This window comes from Hemitrygon akajei, chromosome 9, assembly GCF_048418815.1.
Source record: "Hemitrygon akajei chromosome 9, sHemAka1.3, whole genome shotgun sequence".
Classification (NCBI taxonomy): domain Eukaryota; kingdom Metazoa; phylum Chordata; class Chondrichthyes; order Myliobatiformes; family Dasyatidae; genus Hemitrygon; species Hemitrygon akajei.
Window position 1 is genome coordinate 131,813,145 of NC_133132.1, and position 18,612 is coordinate 131,831,756.

An 18,612-nucleotide genomic window follows, 5' to 3' on the forward strand; every position below is an offset into this window, starting at 1 on the left:
GCTTTCCTCTCTGCCACACCTAAAACAATGGAATCCCGGAATATTGAGCTGCCAACCCTGCCCCTCCTGCAACCAAGTCTCACTAACAGCTATTATATCAAAATTCCAGGTGTTGATCCATGCCCTGAACTCCTCTACCTTTCCTGCGATACTTCTTGCATTGAAATATATGTAGGTCAGGATACTAGTCACAGCATGCTTAACTTTCTGGCTCCTGACTTTGTCGGAAATCTTAACAACATGTCTGCACAACCTCTCCACTAACTGTTCTGGCACTCTGGTTCCCATCCCGCTGCAATTCTAGTTTAAACCCCACCATGCAGCATTAGCAAACCTTCCCATTGGAATATTAGTCCCCTTCCAGCTCAGGTGCAAATTGTCCCTTCAGTACAGGTCCCACCTTCCCTGCAAGAGAACCCAATGATCCAAAAATATTATGCTTTCCATCCTACACCAGCTCTTTAGCCATGTGTTAAACTGTATAATCTTCCTGGATCTGACCTCACTAATATGTGGCATGGGTGCCAACCTAGAGATCACAACCCTGAAGGTCCTGCCCTTTAACTTAGCACCCAACTCCCTGAACTCCCCATGCAGAACCTCGTCACACGTCCTACCCATGTCATTGGTACCTACATGGGCCGCGAATTCTGGCTATTCAGCTTCCCATTTGAAAATGCCAATGATTGAACTGAGATGTTCCAGGCCATGGCACTTGGGAGGCAACATACCATTTGGTGACCTTGTTCTCGCCCACAGGACTAATTCCTGTTCCCCTATCATCACAGTGTACCTCTTCTCCCCCCCTTCCCTTCTGATTCACAGAGCCAGACTCGGTGCCAGAGACCCCACTGCAGTGACTTTCTGCTGCCACGTCACCCCCCCCCCCCACCCCCCCAACAGTATACAAAGTGATATACCTGTTGTTGAAGTGGATGGCCACAAGGTTACTCTGCACTGTTAACCCCTTAACCCCTCTACCCTTAACCCCTTTCTAATTCTTGACTGTCACCCAGTTTCCTGTGTCCTGCACCTTGGGTGAAACTACCTCTCTCTATGTACTATCTATCACATCCTCAGCCTCCCGAATGATCTGGAGTTCATCCAGTTCCAGCTCCAACTCATTAACATGGATTGTTAAAAGCTGCAGCTGGATGCACTTCTCACAGTTGTAGTCGTCAGGGACACTGGGGTTCTTCCCTGTCTTGCCACATCCCGTAAGTGGAGCATTCATCTAAGCTGCCTGTCATCTCTTCCGTCCTAGCTGAACAAGTGTAAAGAAAAATTGTACCTGCAGCTTTTCTTTTTAGCTTTATCTGATTGAAGCTTCTCTTTGCTGAAGAGTTGAATAGCTGACGTCTCAAAATCTCCACTCTGGCTCTGTCCACTACAACTATGGCCACTGCAACAATGGCCGCTGTGCTTTGCCCCTCTAATATCTTTCCTCTTGTTAATCCCAAACTCTGATTGGTCTGTGGTCAGAGCTCCAAAAAAACTGCTGTGAGTTGCTGCCTTTTTCTCTTCTGTCAGCAGACCTGAGTGAAATTCCCTCCTCTCAAGCTTCTGATCTCCCAATTAGTCACTGATCAAAGCTCCCAAAAATATTGTCCTGAGTCCCTGGCTTTTTCTATTCAGGCAGCGGACCTGTGACTGAGTAGAAAAAGGTCAGCGGATATGTGCCTAAGACTTTTGCAAAGCACTGTATTTCCATATTGCTGTCGGAAATACGGAGATCTCATCACCAATCTCCTTGAGCACATTATTGCACATTATTACTGGTTGTCAATTTGTATTGGTTCCTCCTGCTTTGATGTGTATCTCACTTAATTATTATCAAATGGTCATTCTCAGAAGGAGTAGGGGTGTATAATGGTGTAATAAGCAACTATTGCAAGTTTCTTCTGCCACTATAGTTCTGCATTGAATCTTGCACTTATTAATACCAATCTATGCCACTTTTTATATCAGAGTGGCAGAATCTGAATTGGGGGTTCCCACCAAAACAGTCCTTCCAGGTGAGGTGACACTTTACCTGTGAGTCTGTCAGTGTCATATACTGTGTTCGGTGCTCCTGGTGTGTCCTCCTGTATATCATTGAGACCCGAAGTAGATTGGGAGACCTCTTCGCCAAGCCCCTACACTCCATCTGCCAGAAAAAGTGGATTCTCCCAGTAGCCACCTATTTTAACTCCACTTCCCGTTCCCATTCTGATATGTCCATCCATGGCCTCCTCCAGTGTCCTGATGAAGCCACACTTGGGTTAGAGGATTAACTCTTTATATTCTGTTTGAGTAATCTCCAACCTGATGGCATGAACATCAATTTCTCAAACTTCCAGGAATGCTCTTCAACCCCCTCCTTCACTATTTCCCACCCCTTTTTCCCTCTTTCACCTCCTCTCCTTGCCTGTCCATCGCCTCCATCCTCCCATCTTTTCTTTCTTCCATGGCCTTCTGTCTCTTTCACCAATCAACTTCTCAGCTCTTTACTTCATCCTTCCTCCTCCAGGTTTCACCTGTCACCTTGTGTTTCTCTCTCCCCTCCCCTCACCTTTCAAATCTACTCCTCAGCTTTTATCTCCAGTCCTGCCGAAGGGTTTCAGCTCGAAACATTGACTGTACTCTTTTCCTAGATGCTGCCTGGCCTGCTGAGTTCCTCCACCATTTTGTGTGTGTTGCTCGGAGTTCTAACATCTGCAGATTTTCTCTTCTTTTGTGAAAAAAGAAAGTTGACTGTCTTTTATAAATGTAAATGTGCCTGGTCTGATTCAGCTGCCCAAATCTCCACGTTAGTGTTTGACTCTCAGTTATAACACCATGCCCCCAGCTCTGTGAATTGGCTTAAACAGTTTCACTTTCATTTCTGGGCTGAAGCAAGAAGGCAGAGGGAAAACTCTAGTGGAGGTGCTCTTTGATCTCCTGTCTTTTACTGATTTTCCCTCTCAGTTCCTGTCCAACTAACATCCCAGCCTCTCTACATTCTACCCTTTTGCTTCCAACCTGATTCCTTTATTTTCTTCTGGGTCTGTTTTCTACTCTGTTCTGATATTTATTATGGCCGTCATACTGTGTGCACCATCTGTTCCCATCCTTACTTTATTTGCTTCCCTAATCTTCCTCCACCCATAATTTCTCTGCTTCATGCGCTCCCCCAACCTTTCATTCTGATGTCTGCTCAGAGTGTCATAGATTTCGCCTAGCCAAATTAATGTACAAAGATGAAATGAGGTTGCTTGAAAAGCCCTAGGTTTCTTGTCAGCTTATCCCTAATGGAAAACAGTTAATGCTCTTGCCGTAGTTCTTTTGACTGTCGGCTATAAATCCACTGTTTTAATTTTCACAGTATTGCTGACGGTGTTGAAGAATAAGATGCTGAATTCTGTAGAGATGAATTCTAATTGATCCCTGCACAACTTGTGCACAGCATGATATTAAGACCATTCTCGCAGGCCAGTTTAATTTAACTAGTAAAGTGAAAATGCCATAAATGTGAATGAGCTCAGAAGCTGCGTGCTCAGCTCACCTACACACAACCAATAAAGAACACTGGGTGCTCAGTGGGAGAACTGCTGCATACTTCCCCAGGGCACTTTTTGATTATTGACTTCAGTTCCGGATTTTCCTGGCTTGTATCAGGGGAACTGGGTAGGGGGTGTTGAATTTGTATTTGTTTCACATTTGCTGAGCTCTGCCAACAGAGTTATATGATTGCCCCATTTAAAGACATTTTCAGCATTTATTTTGAATGTCCTGCTCTTTACCTGTTTTTATTTTTGGAGGGAGGGGGGAGAGGAAAAAAAAGAGATGTGAACCAGATTTGTTTAATGCTCTGAGTCAGGCTAAGTAGAATCTGTTTCTCTACATCCAAGTCCACAGCCCTGACACACTTGGTTCCGTTCTGCCACCTGCTGGAATCGAGCTGATAGACAATCTCCCGTGTGGCCACGCTGCTGTCCATCAAAGCAGAATAGCTCTAAACCATTATATTCTCACCGCAAGTTTCAGTAGATCTGCAAAGCATGTTGTTCTCTCTGCAAGATTCAATAGGTCTGCAAAAAATGTTGTTGTTAGAAACTTTGGATTCCTGATTAATGCTTCCCTATTAGGCCAACAGTGGAGTAAGAGATTACTGGAGTTTTAAAGCTACAAGAAAGAAAAACAAAGACAATAAGTTAGTTTACATTTTTTAAATTAACCACCCCTGAAGTAAGGCTTTCAATTAAGTTTTTAAGTAATTTCATCTTAATTGTTTTAAGCTTAATAAACATTTTTTTTTTAAATGGAATTTAAATACTCAATGCTGTCAAGGTGCTTGCATGGTTCTGAATGTAACAGCCATTCAGAACCTTGGAAAATGCCTTGACAGCTTTGACTAGTTTGGGGTTGTGGCTTGGTTGCTTTTCAAAAGTTTTCTCAGCCTTTTGTGGTGAAATATGTTTTGACCCACACTTGCAGTCCGATAATGTCAAGTCAGGCCCTAGCAGAGCTTGAGGATCTAATGAATTTTTCAGTGCTCTTGGATAACAGGTTGTTCATAAGTTCAGGAACTCTGAGTCAATTGTACATCCATATGGCAAGTTTAGGTGCAAAATCCAATCAACAAAACAAAATGGAGCCTTTTACAAACTTGAATATTTTTTGAGGAGGTCCTCAACACTTTCTTCATCACTCTGGTAGTGGCATTGACACAATTGCACAAAAAGATTTTTCTTCCATTGTTGATTTCTCAATCTTTAGGCCTAACCTATGTACAATACTACAGCACTCGGATATCTCATTGTCCAGCAATTATTGGTTTGTAACCATAACAGAGTCAATCAGCTTCCAAGTGAACAAGCAGGATATAATCATTTTTGTCCCATCCTGTGCAAGAGCAGCTTGAATCTTGAAATCCAAGCAATAGGGGCAGTAGCACTGGAGTTCAAGAAGAGAGAAAAGGTCTGGTGTTAAACTATCCAGAAATGAACATTTTAATGAGATGGAGGGATGGAGTTGAGGGCAGGTTTGGATGTAGAAATGCATGTTCCTATTTGATCCACCAAAATAAAACATTTTTCAGTGACTATTATTGCAACATTATATAATAATTACATTAATTATATTTTATAATAATAATAATAACAACTTTATTTATAGAGCACTTTTTCATGCAGGCGGTAAAGGCCAAATCTTTATGTATATTTAAGGCAGAGGTTGACAGATTCTTGACTGATCAGGGCATGAAGGGATACAGGGAGAAGACTGGAGATTGGGGCTGAGGGGCAAATTGAATCAGTCATGATGAAGTGGCAGAGCAGACTCGATGGGCTAAATGGCCTAGTTCTGCTCCTCTATCTTATGATCTAATGGCCTTGTGATGTATTTCAAAATGCTTTACAACAGGATAAAAGTACAAACATGAAAATAGAAGATAAAAAGATGTTAATTAAAAGCAACGTTAAATAAACAGGTTTTGAACTGGCATTTGAAAGTGTCAATTGAGTCTGCATCCCTTATTGAACTCCAGAGTTTAGGAACATACTTCAAAGAAAGTTGACTTGCCAATCGCCTTTGGAGGGTAATTGAGGGAGACCAGGGTGGAAGAAGACCTGAGGACTCGAGCAGGATTATAAAATGAAAATAATTATGTGATGTACTCTGATCCCAGACTATTAAGAAGTTTAAAAACATGTAAGAGAACTTTAAAATAAATTCTAGAAGCAGAGTAGATGACACAGGAGTGATATGTTTCCTCATTTAGTTTTGGTTAAAAGTCTAGCAGCAGCATTTTGAATGAGTTGATGTTTGTTAATAGATGCTTTGGAAGGCCAGTAAAAAGTGCATTGCAGTAATCTAATCTATTCGGTATAAAGAATTTGTTTTTCAGTCTCATTATGTGACAGAAACAGACATACCTTTGCAATATTTCTTAAGTGTAGAAATACTGCTCTGATCACTTACATTATGTAAGATGTAAAATTCAACTCTGAATCCAAGATAATACCCAGGGTAGTTACTTCTGATCTTACAAGGGGAGTCAAGTTCCCATGTTTATCAGGAAGTTTATCTCTTGGCTTTGGGACTAACCAAAAGTATTTCAGATTTAAGATCCACAAAATGCTGGTGGAGCGCAGCTGGTTAGACAGCATCTATAGGGAGAAGCGCTGTCGATGTTTCAGGCCGAGACCCTTCATCAGGATGACAGCGCTTCTCCCTATAGATGCTGCCTGACCTGTTGCGTTCCACCAGCATTTTGTGTGTGTTGTTGAATTTCCAGCATCTGCAGATTTCCTCGTGTCAGATTTAAGATCATTTAGCTTTCGGAAATTATTGCTCATTCATCCCAGAAGTCATAGAAGATAAGGTGTAATCATCATCAGGCTCAAATCAGATACACAATTGTGTGATATCAGCATAACTGTGGAAAGCAAGTCTTTGCTCCCTAATGGTATTTCCTAAGGGGAGCATGTGTAAGGAGAAAAGTAGGGGACCAAAAGGTGCACTGTATCTCTAAGGGAATTGGTCTTCAAGACGGAAAACAAGTGTCTCTCTGGGATATGTGAAAAAAAAACAATTAACGGCCCTACAAAAGTGGCCAACCCAGTTCTCAAGGTGATCTAGGAGAATGTTTTGGTCAATCGTGTCAAAGATTGAACTTATTCTGAGAAAAATTAGAACTGAGATTCTGTTGGCATCAGTGCCAAGCCTAGGGTTGCTGATAATTTTGGTAAGGGCTGTCTCTGTACTGTGGCCTGCTCTAAAACCTGATGGAAACTTCTCTAGAACATTGTTCTCATTCAGAAACTTGCTAAGTTGGTTGAAAATGATTTTCTCAAGAATTTTTGCCCAGGAAGATTTGATACAGGCCTGCAGTTAGCTAATGCCTTGCTATCAAGGTTCGGCTTTTTAACTAGGGGTTTGACAATCACAATTTTGAAGACATCTGGAAAAACTCTAGTTTCAAGAAATGTGTTAATAATTTTCCAAACAGAATTGAAAACATCATTAAAAGAGTCTTTAAAAATGTGGTAGCGACAGGGTCAAGACAGCAAGTAGACAGTTTATTCTTTGTTACAAACTTACAGACTTCTGAAACAGAAATGCTTGTGAATTTTGATATGGCTGCTCTTTTTTATGAAGTTGGCTGTGGAGGTTAGCAGTATCTGTAGCTATACTCTTTTTGATGGAAGTAATTTAGTAATTTTATTGATTAAAAAATATTGTGAATTCCTCACATTTTGTGACAGATACTTGACTGAGGACATTATAGGTTGGGGCAGGGTCCAACAGTTGGTTTATAGTTGAGAACAATATTCTTGAATTGCCACTATTCTCTGTAATAATCTTGGAAAAATAGTCTTTTCTTACAGATCAGGTGGCAGTGTTAAAGGAGCCCAGTTTTTCCTTGAAAATATTACAGTGGATTTCTAGCCCAGTTTTCCTCCTTTTTCTCTCAGCTACTCAGCATAATCTCGTGAGTTTGCAGACGGAGTTGTTTAACCGTAGTGATGTTACACTAAGTGATTTCTTTTTAACTCTAAGTGGAACCATTGTGTTTAATATATGTCAAATTGTTGTTGAAAGAGTCAACCATTTCATTTAGTGAGCAATTTAAGTCACATGGGTCAGATAAACTAGCCAGCTCAGAGAACTTGTGCTGCAGCATCAAGAAACCACATTTTAATTGTAATTTCTTTCATGGATTTGGATCCAGGCAAGAAGGCATCAAAAATACACAAGAATGATCAGAAGTAATGGTATGAGACAGAGACATTAATAATATTTAACCCTTTTCCCATTTTGAAATCAAGTGTATTCCAAGTTGATGGGTGGGCTCAGTGACATATTAGGTATGATTTAAGCTGTCTGATAAGCTCATGAATTCAGCTGTCACAGAGTTTGCATCTGAGAGATCATTAACATGAATATTGAAATCATCGGAGATGAGAATCCTGTCATAGTTCAATATAATATAGGATGTGAATTCTGAGAGAAAACAGGCTTTGAATTTAGGAGGACAATAAATGATAATGCAGAGAACAGGATCTGGACCATAAATTTTAAACGTATGTACTTCAAAACTCAAAATTATTGACAGACTTGCCCTTCCTGAGGTCCACAATCAATTCCTTCATCTTATTGACATTGAGTGCAAGGTTGTTGCTACCACACCATTCAACCAACTCATCTACCTCAATAACGCCTGCACACCACCTCGTCACCATCTGAAATTCTGCCAGCAAAGTTATGCCTTTGGCAAATCTGCAGAAAGCATTTGAGCTGTGGCTAGCCACACAGTCATGGCTGCAGAGGAAGTAGAGCAGTGGGCTAAGCATGCATCCTTGAGGTTCAATAGTGTTGATTGTCAGTGAGGAGATCACTTTTTCCGATCTGTTCAGATTGTAATGTACTAGTAGGAAGTCAGGGTTCCATTTGCAGTGGGAGAGTAGAGGTACAGGTCTTGGAGCTGGTTGATTAGAACTGAGGGTATCATTGTGTTAAACATGGAGCTGTAGTCGATAAATAGCAGCCTGACATAAGTAATACTATTGTCCATGTGATCCAAGGCCGAGTAAAGAGCCAGTGAAACTGCAACTGCTGTAGGCCTTTGAGGTGATAGATATATTGCAGTGGGTCCAGGGCCTTGCTTAGGTAGGAATTGATTCTAGCCATGACCAACCTCTCAAAGCACTTCATCACAGTAGATGTGAGTGCCACTGGGCAACAGTCATTGAGGCAGCTCACCAGGCTCTTCTTGGGCACTGGTATGATTGTCACCCTTTTGACACAGGTGGAAACTTCTGACTGCAGCAGTGAGAGATTGAGGATGTCCATGAAAACTCCCAGCCGGTTGGTTGGCACAGGTTTTCCCAGTCCTACCAGGTACACCATCAGGGCCTGATGCCTTGTAAGGGTTCACCCTCTTGAAGGATGTTCTGAAGTCAACCTCCAAGATAGAGATCACAGAATTCACTAGATACTGCAGACAATTGCACAGATGAAGTTTTATCCTACCTTTCAAAGTGAGCATAAAAGACATTGAACTCTGGGAGTGAAGCATCACTGTCACTCATGATGATAAGTTTTGCCTTGAAGGAAGTAATGGCCTGCAAGCCTTGCCAAAGGTAACATGCATCTGATTCTATCTCTAACCTCAATCAGAATTGTTTATTTGCTCTTAAGATAGCCTTCTATGTTTCGTACCTGGACTTCTTATATCACCAGCCTTGAATGTCATAGATCTAGGCCTTAGCAGACTATGAATTTGCTGGTTCATCCACTGGTTTTGAATTAAGTATGTCTGGTTGGTTCTTGAAGGCACACAGTCATTCCTACATGTTTTGATGAAGTTAGTGGCAACTGTGGTGTATTCATTCAGACTCAAAGACAAGTCCCTGAATATTGTCCTGTCCATCAACTCAAAACAGTCCTATAAGTATTCCTCTACCTCCCTTGACCATATCTTCACCTTTGAATGATAAAGAAATCTAAGTCTTAATGGAAAGAGTTGTGGAATGGAATTTTATGGATTGTTCTTGTGGACTCATTGAACTGCATTCCTTCCTACACTCTGAGTCTCAGCAAACTGCAAAGCGGCAAAGCTTTATTTTTCACGAGTCTGCAGAGTCGGACCCAAAACTGCTCCAGCAGTATTGAGCCCAGAGCATTACATTTCATTTCCTTTTATACAATTTCAAGTAGGTTATCACGTGTCCCTCAGTTGCTGTATCATTCCTACAATTATTCATAGTCAGCTCCACTCTCCCCCTCCCCACAGGCTTGTACATTTCGGGGGTCACATACACATTTTCTCATATCCTCTGTCCTTGGAGTTAGCCATCCGCAGAGCCATGTCTGCCAAGTTCTCAAACACTTATCGGCCTTGGAGTTAGCCACAAGAGTACAGCTTATCTCCATCTGTTTCATCCACCTCCGCTCTCAGCTCCTAGCTTAATGACTCCTTTTTAGTTCTTCATGATTACCACAAGGTACAGATTGTACCTATACAGTTTTGCAAGAATCTTATATCCTTATTTAGCAATGTGTCAGCATATGTTTTGTAAGCTTAGATCTTAGCACAGTCTAACCTTAACCCTTTCTCTTCTTACAATTCCACCCTTTTTCTTTTTAGAGTGTGCTAAGGATTTGTCCAGGGATTCCACTCTTCCAGTTCTCTGCCTCGTTGCAACAGCATTTTAGCCGGGTCAGCTGGGTTCCCTGGCTGCATTACCTGTACTACTACTCGCGTTATTAATGCTCTCAAGCAGGGTATTAAGCATGGTAATATGATTATCATTATGAGTATTCCGCCAAATATTAACAGGGCTATTCGCCACCAGCTTCCTCCCAGCAGACTATCCAGCCAACTCAGGTTCCCTAAGGATCTCCAAGTTTGTACTGGCACATGGGCCAACTTCCGAATTTTGTCGGATATTTTCAACACTGCCTTTCCATTATCATTTATCTTTAGGCAACAGTTTGTCAGATTGAACTTTCCACAGACCCCTCCCTCGGAGGCCAATAGGTAATCCAATGCTAATCGATTTTGGTATATGGCTGTTCTCATCTGGCTTTGCTGCTCAGCCAGCAATTCCAGAGCCAATGCGGTTTGGTTGGTGATCACCTCTACTACAGCTTGTAGGCGTATTATTCGATTTAACATATATACCGGGGTTCGGTAACCCCATGACCCATCCTGGGCCCAAGTTGCTGGTCCGTAATATTCAATGATGCGTGCTGGAGGCCACTCGTCGCCCCATTCTCCCACCTTTATCTCCCGCTTCTCCCTTCTCAGTGAGTCAAATAACTTGATTCCCAATTCCCTATCTTCATCCTGGGGTAGGAGGAAGAACTCTGGCCTTATAAGGCCTAAGAAACAAACTCCTCCCCATCCTTTCGGCAATTTGGTGTATGCCTGATTCCCACAAATCCAGAACAGACCTTCTGGGACAAATCCTCCTTTCCTTGCTTTCCGCCAGGCTTTCCAAACACTGGGAATTCCTTCGTACGGGTTATGCCCACTGCAATTCCAGATTCCCGAATTGTTTCCCATAGCCGTACAATTGTCCTTTGCCCCTTTAGTTATGTACCAAGTCGGCTCCTCGGGCCACCAAGTGGCATTATTTTTTGTTTTAGCCAACTTTATACTCTGACATGGGCTTTCTCCTACTTTCACCTTCCCTTTTCTTTCTACACATACTTGTCCTTCCGGATAGTTTGTTAACTTCCATTCTTGCGTCCTCCCAGTCCTTTTCTTATCCCAATCATGAGCCAATAGCTCCCACACACTCAAACTCTCACCTATCCATGGCCATTGCTCGCTCATGTGGGGTCCCCCACAAACCCAACAGTCACTTACATTTAAACTTGTAGCTATTCGAGTTGCTAAGTCTATAAACAGGTTTTCCTTCATTTCCGGTCTTGTTTTTCCATAGGTTCCCCATTCTTCTCTGACTCCACCAAACTCTGCCCTTCCTTTTTCTTTCCTTTCACATATCCATTCTGTCTCAGGGCATGTACTTTCTCGTACACTCCAACTTCTCCCTTCTCCTTTTTCTTCTCTCACTGATCCACCGGGATATCCCCTGTTCTTTCTCAGGGTATATTTTATTCCTCCCTCTTCACATTCCTCTTTTTCTTTTCCATAACATTGGTCATTTACATGTGAATGTGACACAAGGGCCCCGGGTCGTTCTTTTCCTTTCTCCAAAACTCGGTTCCTACACTTGTCACATTTCCCTTCTATTTTTCCCACATACAGAATTAAATATATTACAGTCAATAATGTAACAGTCCACATTGAGTTCATTTTTGTTGCCTTTTCAGTTTCACCACCAACGGTTCTTCACTGGGAACACAGGTCCACTCCGTGTGTCCCTCAGGCTTAACTGGTCCCTTTATTCTGGATGCGTGGGTCCACCCTTTCTCTTTTGTTCGTACGGCCGCCTCGGTGGTTAACAGGACCTGGAAAGGGCCTTCCCACTGTGGTTGTAACTTCTCCGGCTTCCAGGTCCGTACCAGAACCCAATCTCCAGGCACGATCTGATGTAAAGCAAAGTCGAGCGGCGGAGTCTGGGCCAAGAGACCCTTCTTCCGCAGTTCTGCAAAGGAACGAGATAGTGCCAGTAAATAGTTCCTTATAAAAATATCACCCCCTTGTAGCGTGGGGTACCCTTCTACCTTATTCCAATACGGGAGTCCAAACAGCATTTCATAGGGGGAGATTCCTATATCCTTCCTGGGTGCTGTTCGGATTCTTAACAGGGCGATGGGGAGACACTTAATCCAGGGTAACTTGGTTTCTAGCATTAATTTGGTCAATTGCGCCTTTAAGGTACTGTTCATCCTTTCCACCCGTCCCGAACTCTGGGGATGCCACGGGGTATGGTATTTCCATTGGATACTCAATGCATCACAAATCAACTGGTGCGTCTTGGAGGCAAAGTGTGTCCCTCTGTCCGAGTCTATGGACCCCATGATCCCATATCTGGGGATTATGTTTTCTAGTAGTATTCGGGCTACTGTAGGCGCATCGGCCTTTGTGGTCGGGTATGCTTCCACCCAGTGGGTAAAATGATCCACTATTACTAACAGGTACTTCCATCTCTGCACTGAGGGTAGTTCGGTAAAGTCGATCTGGACTCTATGGAACGGTCTCATGGCCAGTGGCTGGCCACCTCTTGGAGTGGATCGCATCACTTTCTTGTTTATCCGCTGGCACGTCGGACATCCAGTTATCTCTTGCTGGGCCAGTGTGTATATTCCTTTGCATACATAGTCCCTCAGAATTGTGTCGCACATGGCCTGTACTCCCCAGTGGGTTTGATGGTGCAACTGTTGGAGGATGTTGCGGGTTACTTCCTTATTTAGTACCTGTCTCCCATCCGGGACCGTCCATTTACCATCAGTGTCTTTTCGGGCTCCTAGTTGGTTCATGCTATCAATCTCTATTTGGGTAAACATAGGTTGTTTAGTAAGTCCTTCCCTCACTGGTATCAAGGTCAGGAGTTGGATCGGGTCTTCAACGGCTGCTCGTTTGGCCTCCCCATCGGCTAGACGGTTCCCTACTGCTTCAGGTGTTGATCCTTTTTGGTGTCCGGGTACATGTACTACCGCAATCTCATTTGGTAGGGCCAGGGCTTCCAATGTCATACTTATCATTTGCTCGTGTGCCAGTCCCTTTCCTCTGGCCGTTATCAGTCCTCTTTCTTTCCATATCTTCCCAAAGGTATGTACTATCCCATAGGCGTACTTAGAGTCAGTGTATATTGTTCCGATCCTCTTCTCCAATATCCTCAGAGCCCTCTGGAGTGCGTATAATTCGCATGACTGGGCCGACCAGTTTCCCGGTAATCTCCCGGACTCCACTATTCTTTCAGTCTCTCCGTCAATGATGGCATATCCGCTGTGCCGTACTCCATCAATACATCGTGAGGATCCATCTATATACAATTCCTGTCCTTCTCCCAGGGGAACTTCCTGTAAGTCCTCCCGGCTCTTTGTTTGCAAGTCCAGCAATTCAATACAGTCGTGTTCTGACTCCTTTTCTTCTAGTCCTCCATAGAGGAACTGGGCTGGGTTGCAACTGGAATCCTTTGCGAAGTTTAGGTCTTCTCCGGTCATCAGTATAGTTTCGTACTTTAGAATGCGGGAGTCAGTGAGCCACCGATGTGCCTTCTGGGCTAGTAGGGTGCTGACCGAGTGGGGAGAATGCACTGTGATCTTCCCTCCAAAGGTTAGTTTCCGGGCTTCCTCTACCAATACCGCTGTCGCTGCCACTGCTTGGATACAGGTGGGCCATCCACGCGATACCGGGTCTAACATTTTTGACAGGAAAGCCACGGGTTGCCGCTTTCCTCCTCTTAGTTGGGTGAGTACCCCTTGGGCCATTCCTTCGGCATTGTTGACGTACAGCTGGAATGGTTTTTCCAGGGCTGGCAAGACTAACACCGGAGCACGGATCAATTGCCCCTTGATATAGTTGAATTTTTGCTCCTCTTCCTTTGTCCCTTTTACTGTTTGCTCATCTTGCCCGAGTTTATCATACAGAAATTTCACCAGGGGAGTATAATTCTCAATCCAGATTCGACAATACCCCACTAACCCCAGGAACTGTCGTATCTCCTTCTTGGTACGAGGTAGCGACATCCCTGTTATTCCAGCTATCCTTTCTGGGGTAATGCTTCGCTGTCCCTTACTGACCCGGTGTCCCAGATACCTTACTTCCTTTTCCACGAATTGTAACTTTTTCTTGGAGACCCGTAGCCCCTTTTTCCCTAGGAAGTTCAGTAATCTGATGGTATCTTCCTGCACCCCTTTCTGTGTTGGCCCGGATAGTAATAAATCATCCACATACTGTAGCAGTTGGTTCTTTGGAGCACATTGGAATTCCGCTAGTACTTGCTCCAAGACCTGCCCGAATAGGTTAGGTGACTCAGTGAATCCTTGCGGCAGGACCGTCCATCTGAGTTGTCTTTTCCGCCCTGTTGTAGGATTTTCCCATTCAAACGCAAACATGTCCCGACTGCTTTCTTCTAGCGGGCAACTCCAGAAAGCATCTTTTAGATCTATTACACTGAACCATTCATGGTCAGGGGAGATTTTACTCATCAGGGTGTACGGGTTGGGTACTACCGGGTATCGGGTCTGGACTACTGCATTTAGACCCCGCAGGTCTTGTACCATCCGATAAGTCCCGTCCGGCTTTCGCACCGGGAGGATGGGGGTATTATATGGCGACATACATTCTTCCAGCAGTCCATCTGCGATCAGCCCTTCAATTACCGGCTGCAGCCCTTTTCTTCCTTCCATCGCAATGGGATACTGCTTCCTCCTTACTGGGCGACCGTCCGGTAGCAAGGTGATCTGTAGAGGGCTGATGTTCAATCCTCCCCTATTTCCCTCTCTATACCACACCTCGGGCTCTATTTTCTGGTCGTCCTCTTCTTTTAATGCGAATAATTTTACTATTATTTCTCCATTGTTCGGCACTGTTCCAATGCCCAGTTGCACTTGCAGGTCCCTTCCTAATAGGTTGAATCCTGCCGAGGGCAGCAGGAGAAGGTCTTGCCTTGTTGCCCTATCTTCATATCCGACTTCCACATTGTCCACAATGGGCACTTGTATCGTTTTTCCTCCGATACCGGATACCTTCATTACTCTTGTTCCTGTTCGGGCGCCGGGAGGTATCTGGATTACACTGGATCTTTCAGCACCCGAATCTACCATAAAGGTTGTATCTGACCCTTGGGGACCTAATTTCAGATTTACCAGGGGTTCCTGTCGATAGTTTCTTCTCCCCAAGGGTAGGAACCCCCGACCCCCCTAGTCTTCGTCCTCCATCATGGCATATGACCTGACCTCTCGCCGATACTTAGGACATTCCCGTTTAAAATGTCCTTCCTCGTTACAGTGGAAGCATCTTAGAGTCCTTCGCGTTTTCCTTCCTGGTTCTTGGCCATTGCCTCGGTCTGACCACGTTCCCCTCTTTTCCCTGTTTTCTGTGGTTACTTGCCGTACTGTCTGAACCATTATCCTAGCGGTATTTTTCTGTTTCTCCTCGTCTCTTCTTACAAACACCTTCTGCGCTTCTCGCAGTAATTCACTCAAGGGTTTTGAATTCCAGTCCTCTATCTTCTCTAGTTTCTTCCGAATGTCTGGCCAGGCTTTCGATACAAATTCTACCCTAATTAGCTGTTGTCCCACCTCTGTCTCCGGGTCTACCCCCGCATATTGTTGCATATTTTTCCGAATTCTATCCAGGAAGTCAGTTGGGGTCTCATCGGGGTTCTGGTGGCTTCCGAACGCCTTAGTGAAGTTATGACCCTTGGGGACCGCTTGTCTTATTCCCTTTATCAGGAATTCCCTCATGTCTCTCATGTTTCCTTGACCTTCTCCGGTCTGCTTATCCCAGTTCGGGTTTAACAGGGGAAACTTAGGTTCCCCGGCATTCCCCTTCTCCTTTCTCTCTCTCCTCTTCCGCCTGCCGTTGCGGATCATCCGGATGCGGAGCACTAGCAGCTTGTTCGGGCTGCTGGGGCCGGGGAACATAAGGGGGAGGTAGATGATTCAACACGTCCCAAGGAGGCTCTTCCTCCTTAGTTTTAGTTTCTAGTTTAAAACTTCTTGCGGAGTCTCCTGGTCCGGGAACCCAGCAAGAGGCATACTCATTTTCTTCCTCTCTCACATTTGGTTTAGAGTTTACATATATGTTTAAGGCCTGTCTAACCCAATCCTCATCTGACCCAAATGGTGGCCACCATACCGAGGACCCTTTTATTGGCTGTTTGGACCATAATTTGCAATATTCTACCATTCTCTTTTTCTGCTTTCCCTTTGTTCGTCCATATCCCCATCCTGCAAACATTCTACCGAGGGGGCTATCAGGAGGTACCTTCGGGAACAAACCCGAACTCTCCGGCTCCTCTTCCTTTGAGCTTCCCCCTCCCATTATTCCCTTCCCGGCCCGGTTCTTTTTACTCTAGGTGTCGTCACACCTACTTTACCCGGTCACACCCACCTAGATCTCAGTTAGCTAGTCTCACTTACCCGGTGTGCCGTAGAACCGTCTCCTTTCCTCCCTGCTTTGCCGCCTTGCGCTGTCCGGATCTCACTCGCTCAAGCCGTTTCAGACGACGAGCAAGGAATCAGGGACTGCCGAACTCGGCAGGGTGCACCTTCTCCGATGTCCTTCCTCTCGCCCTCCACGACCGGAGTGGGGATCCCGGACGAGCCCCCAGCTGTCAGAAATAATCCTACACTCTGAGTCTCAGCAAACTGCAAAGCGGCAAAGCTTTATTTTTCACGAGTCTGCAGAGTCGGACCCAAAACTGCTCCAGCAGTATTGAGCCCAGAGCATTACATTTCATTTCCTTTTATACAATTTCAAGTAGGTTATCACGTGTCCCTCAGTTGCTGTATCATTCCTACAATTATTCATAGTCAGCTCCACTCTCCCCCTCCCCACAGGCTTGTACATTTCGGGGGTCACATACACATTTTCTCATATCCTCTGTCCTTGGAGTTAGCCATCCGCAGAGCCATGTCTGCCAAGTTCTCAAACACTTATCGGCCTTGGAGTTAGCCACAAGAGTACAGCTTATCTCCATCTGTTTCATCCACCTCCGCTCTCAGCTCCTAGCTTAATGACTCCTTTTTAGTTCTTCATGATTACCACAAGGTACAGATTGTACCTATACAGTTTTGCAAGAATCTTATATCCTTATTTAGCAATGTGTCAGCATATGTTTTGTAAGCTTAGATCTTAGCACAGTCTAACCTTAACCCTTTCTCTTCTTACAGATATGAAGAACAAGCTACGATTGGAAAGCCTACTGTGACAACATAACAAAGTTTTTTTGATGTGTAATGAGTGTGTTTCAGTATTTCTAACAATATGTGACACAACTACAGCATCTGACAAACCCCCGGGGACACAGACATGTTAAAAACTTCATCATGTCATGAGACACTGGCCATCTGAGTATGACTGAGGACGAATTGCTGAGCTACCTAACTCTTCACTGAAGGAAGGCAACAGAATGGAATGGAAAACTATTGACTTTTCCATATGACATTAGGAAATATGAGGTTAGTGCCTTTTTGGAAATTGAGCTCTAACAATGTTATTTCAAACCTGGTTGAGCAAAATATGTTTTTCTATTTCTGTTTATGAGAGAGGAAAATGATTCGGTAAAAGTTAATATGACATGTCAAGTACAATTGCTGTAACAGTGTATAAAATTGAGACTGATTTTCAACAGCTTGAGGTGTATGTATTTATACAACCACTTCAGGCTACAATATGCTTCAATATACATGTCATTATTCATAAAAATTCAGTCTCAATGCTTAAGGATTGGCTTTGACATTTGCCACCCCTTTTCAAGGCAATTTGGCAGAATAGAATGTTTGCATAAATGTCAATAAATTTGCAGTAAGTAGAACATTGAGGGGCACAAATGTGAAGCTTTGTAACTATTTTCTGCTCAGATTAACATATGTAAAATGCCAATTTAGCAGCAGGACAGGATGTGCCTCATCTGCTTACCATCCGTCCAATTAGCAGTGGCCTTTTGTTGACATCTCAGATGGGCGCCATAGGCAGAACCTTAATTAAGAACCTACCTTGCTTTAACAAAAAAAAATTCAGGTAGGCAGGAGTTTTGCCTGGTTAGTATACTCTCATTGGAGTTCCAGGATTTAAAATCAGAAGCAATTAAGAAAAGGCAGTAAATTACAAAGTCCTTCTCTCCTTGTTCCAGAGGTGGAGGTTTTAGGCTTAGGAGCAGCTGGTAAAGTAGACTCAGCAAGTAATTGCAGTGTAGTCTGTAAATTACAGCCACTGTGCACATCTCATTCAGGGAAAGGAATGTTTAAAATGGTGAGTGGGTTATGAATCAAGTGGATTACTTTGTCCTCTGGTGTAGAACTTCTTGGACTTTGACAGAGTTGCACTTATTCTACAAACAGAAGTAATCCTATCACAATGCTAAGTATTTTTGCCTTGTGGATTTCAGAAAGATTTTGCAATATCAGGAGGTGCGTCACTTTCCAGAGGATAGTTAACCTTTGAGCTTGTAGCTGTTGTAATAAAGCAGCTACTACTGATGAGCTTCTGGCTAACAGGAACTA

At 43.8% G+C, this 18,612-nt stretch overlaps 1 protein-coding gene across 1 annotated transcript; it reads right to left on the minus strand.

Annotated features, from left to right (window-relative positions):
* Positions 1 to 9,562: 9,562 nt before the first annotated feature.
* Positions 9,563 to 17,266, minus strand: LOC140733533 (endogenous retrovirus group 3 member 1 Env polyprotein-like). Its single transcript, XM_073056981.1, has 2 exons — positions 16,528 to 17,266; positions 9,563 to 12,080 (listed from the first exon to the last, which is right to left on the minus strand). Exon 2 carries the CDS (start codon positions 11,786 to 11,788, stop codon positions 10,118 to 10,120), a length of 1,671 nt encoding a protein of 556 aa, XP_072913082.1. The 5' UTR covers positions 11,789 to 12,080; positions 16,528 to 17,266; the 3' UTR covers positions 9,563 to 10,117.
* Between the last annotated feature and the right edge of the window lie 1,346 nt (positions 17,267 to 18,612).

What these genes read in the sequence shown, in the direction of transcription:
- LOC140733533 (XM_073056981.1), bottom strand. Translation starts at nt 11,788, where the DNA reads ATGAACTCAATGTGGACTGTTACATTATTGACTGTAATATATTTAATT.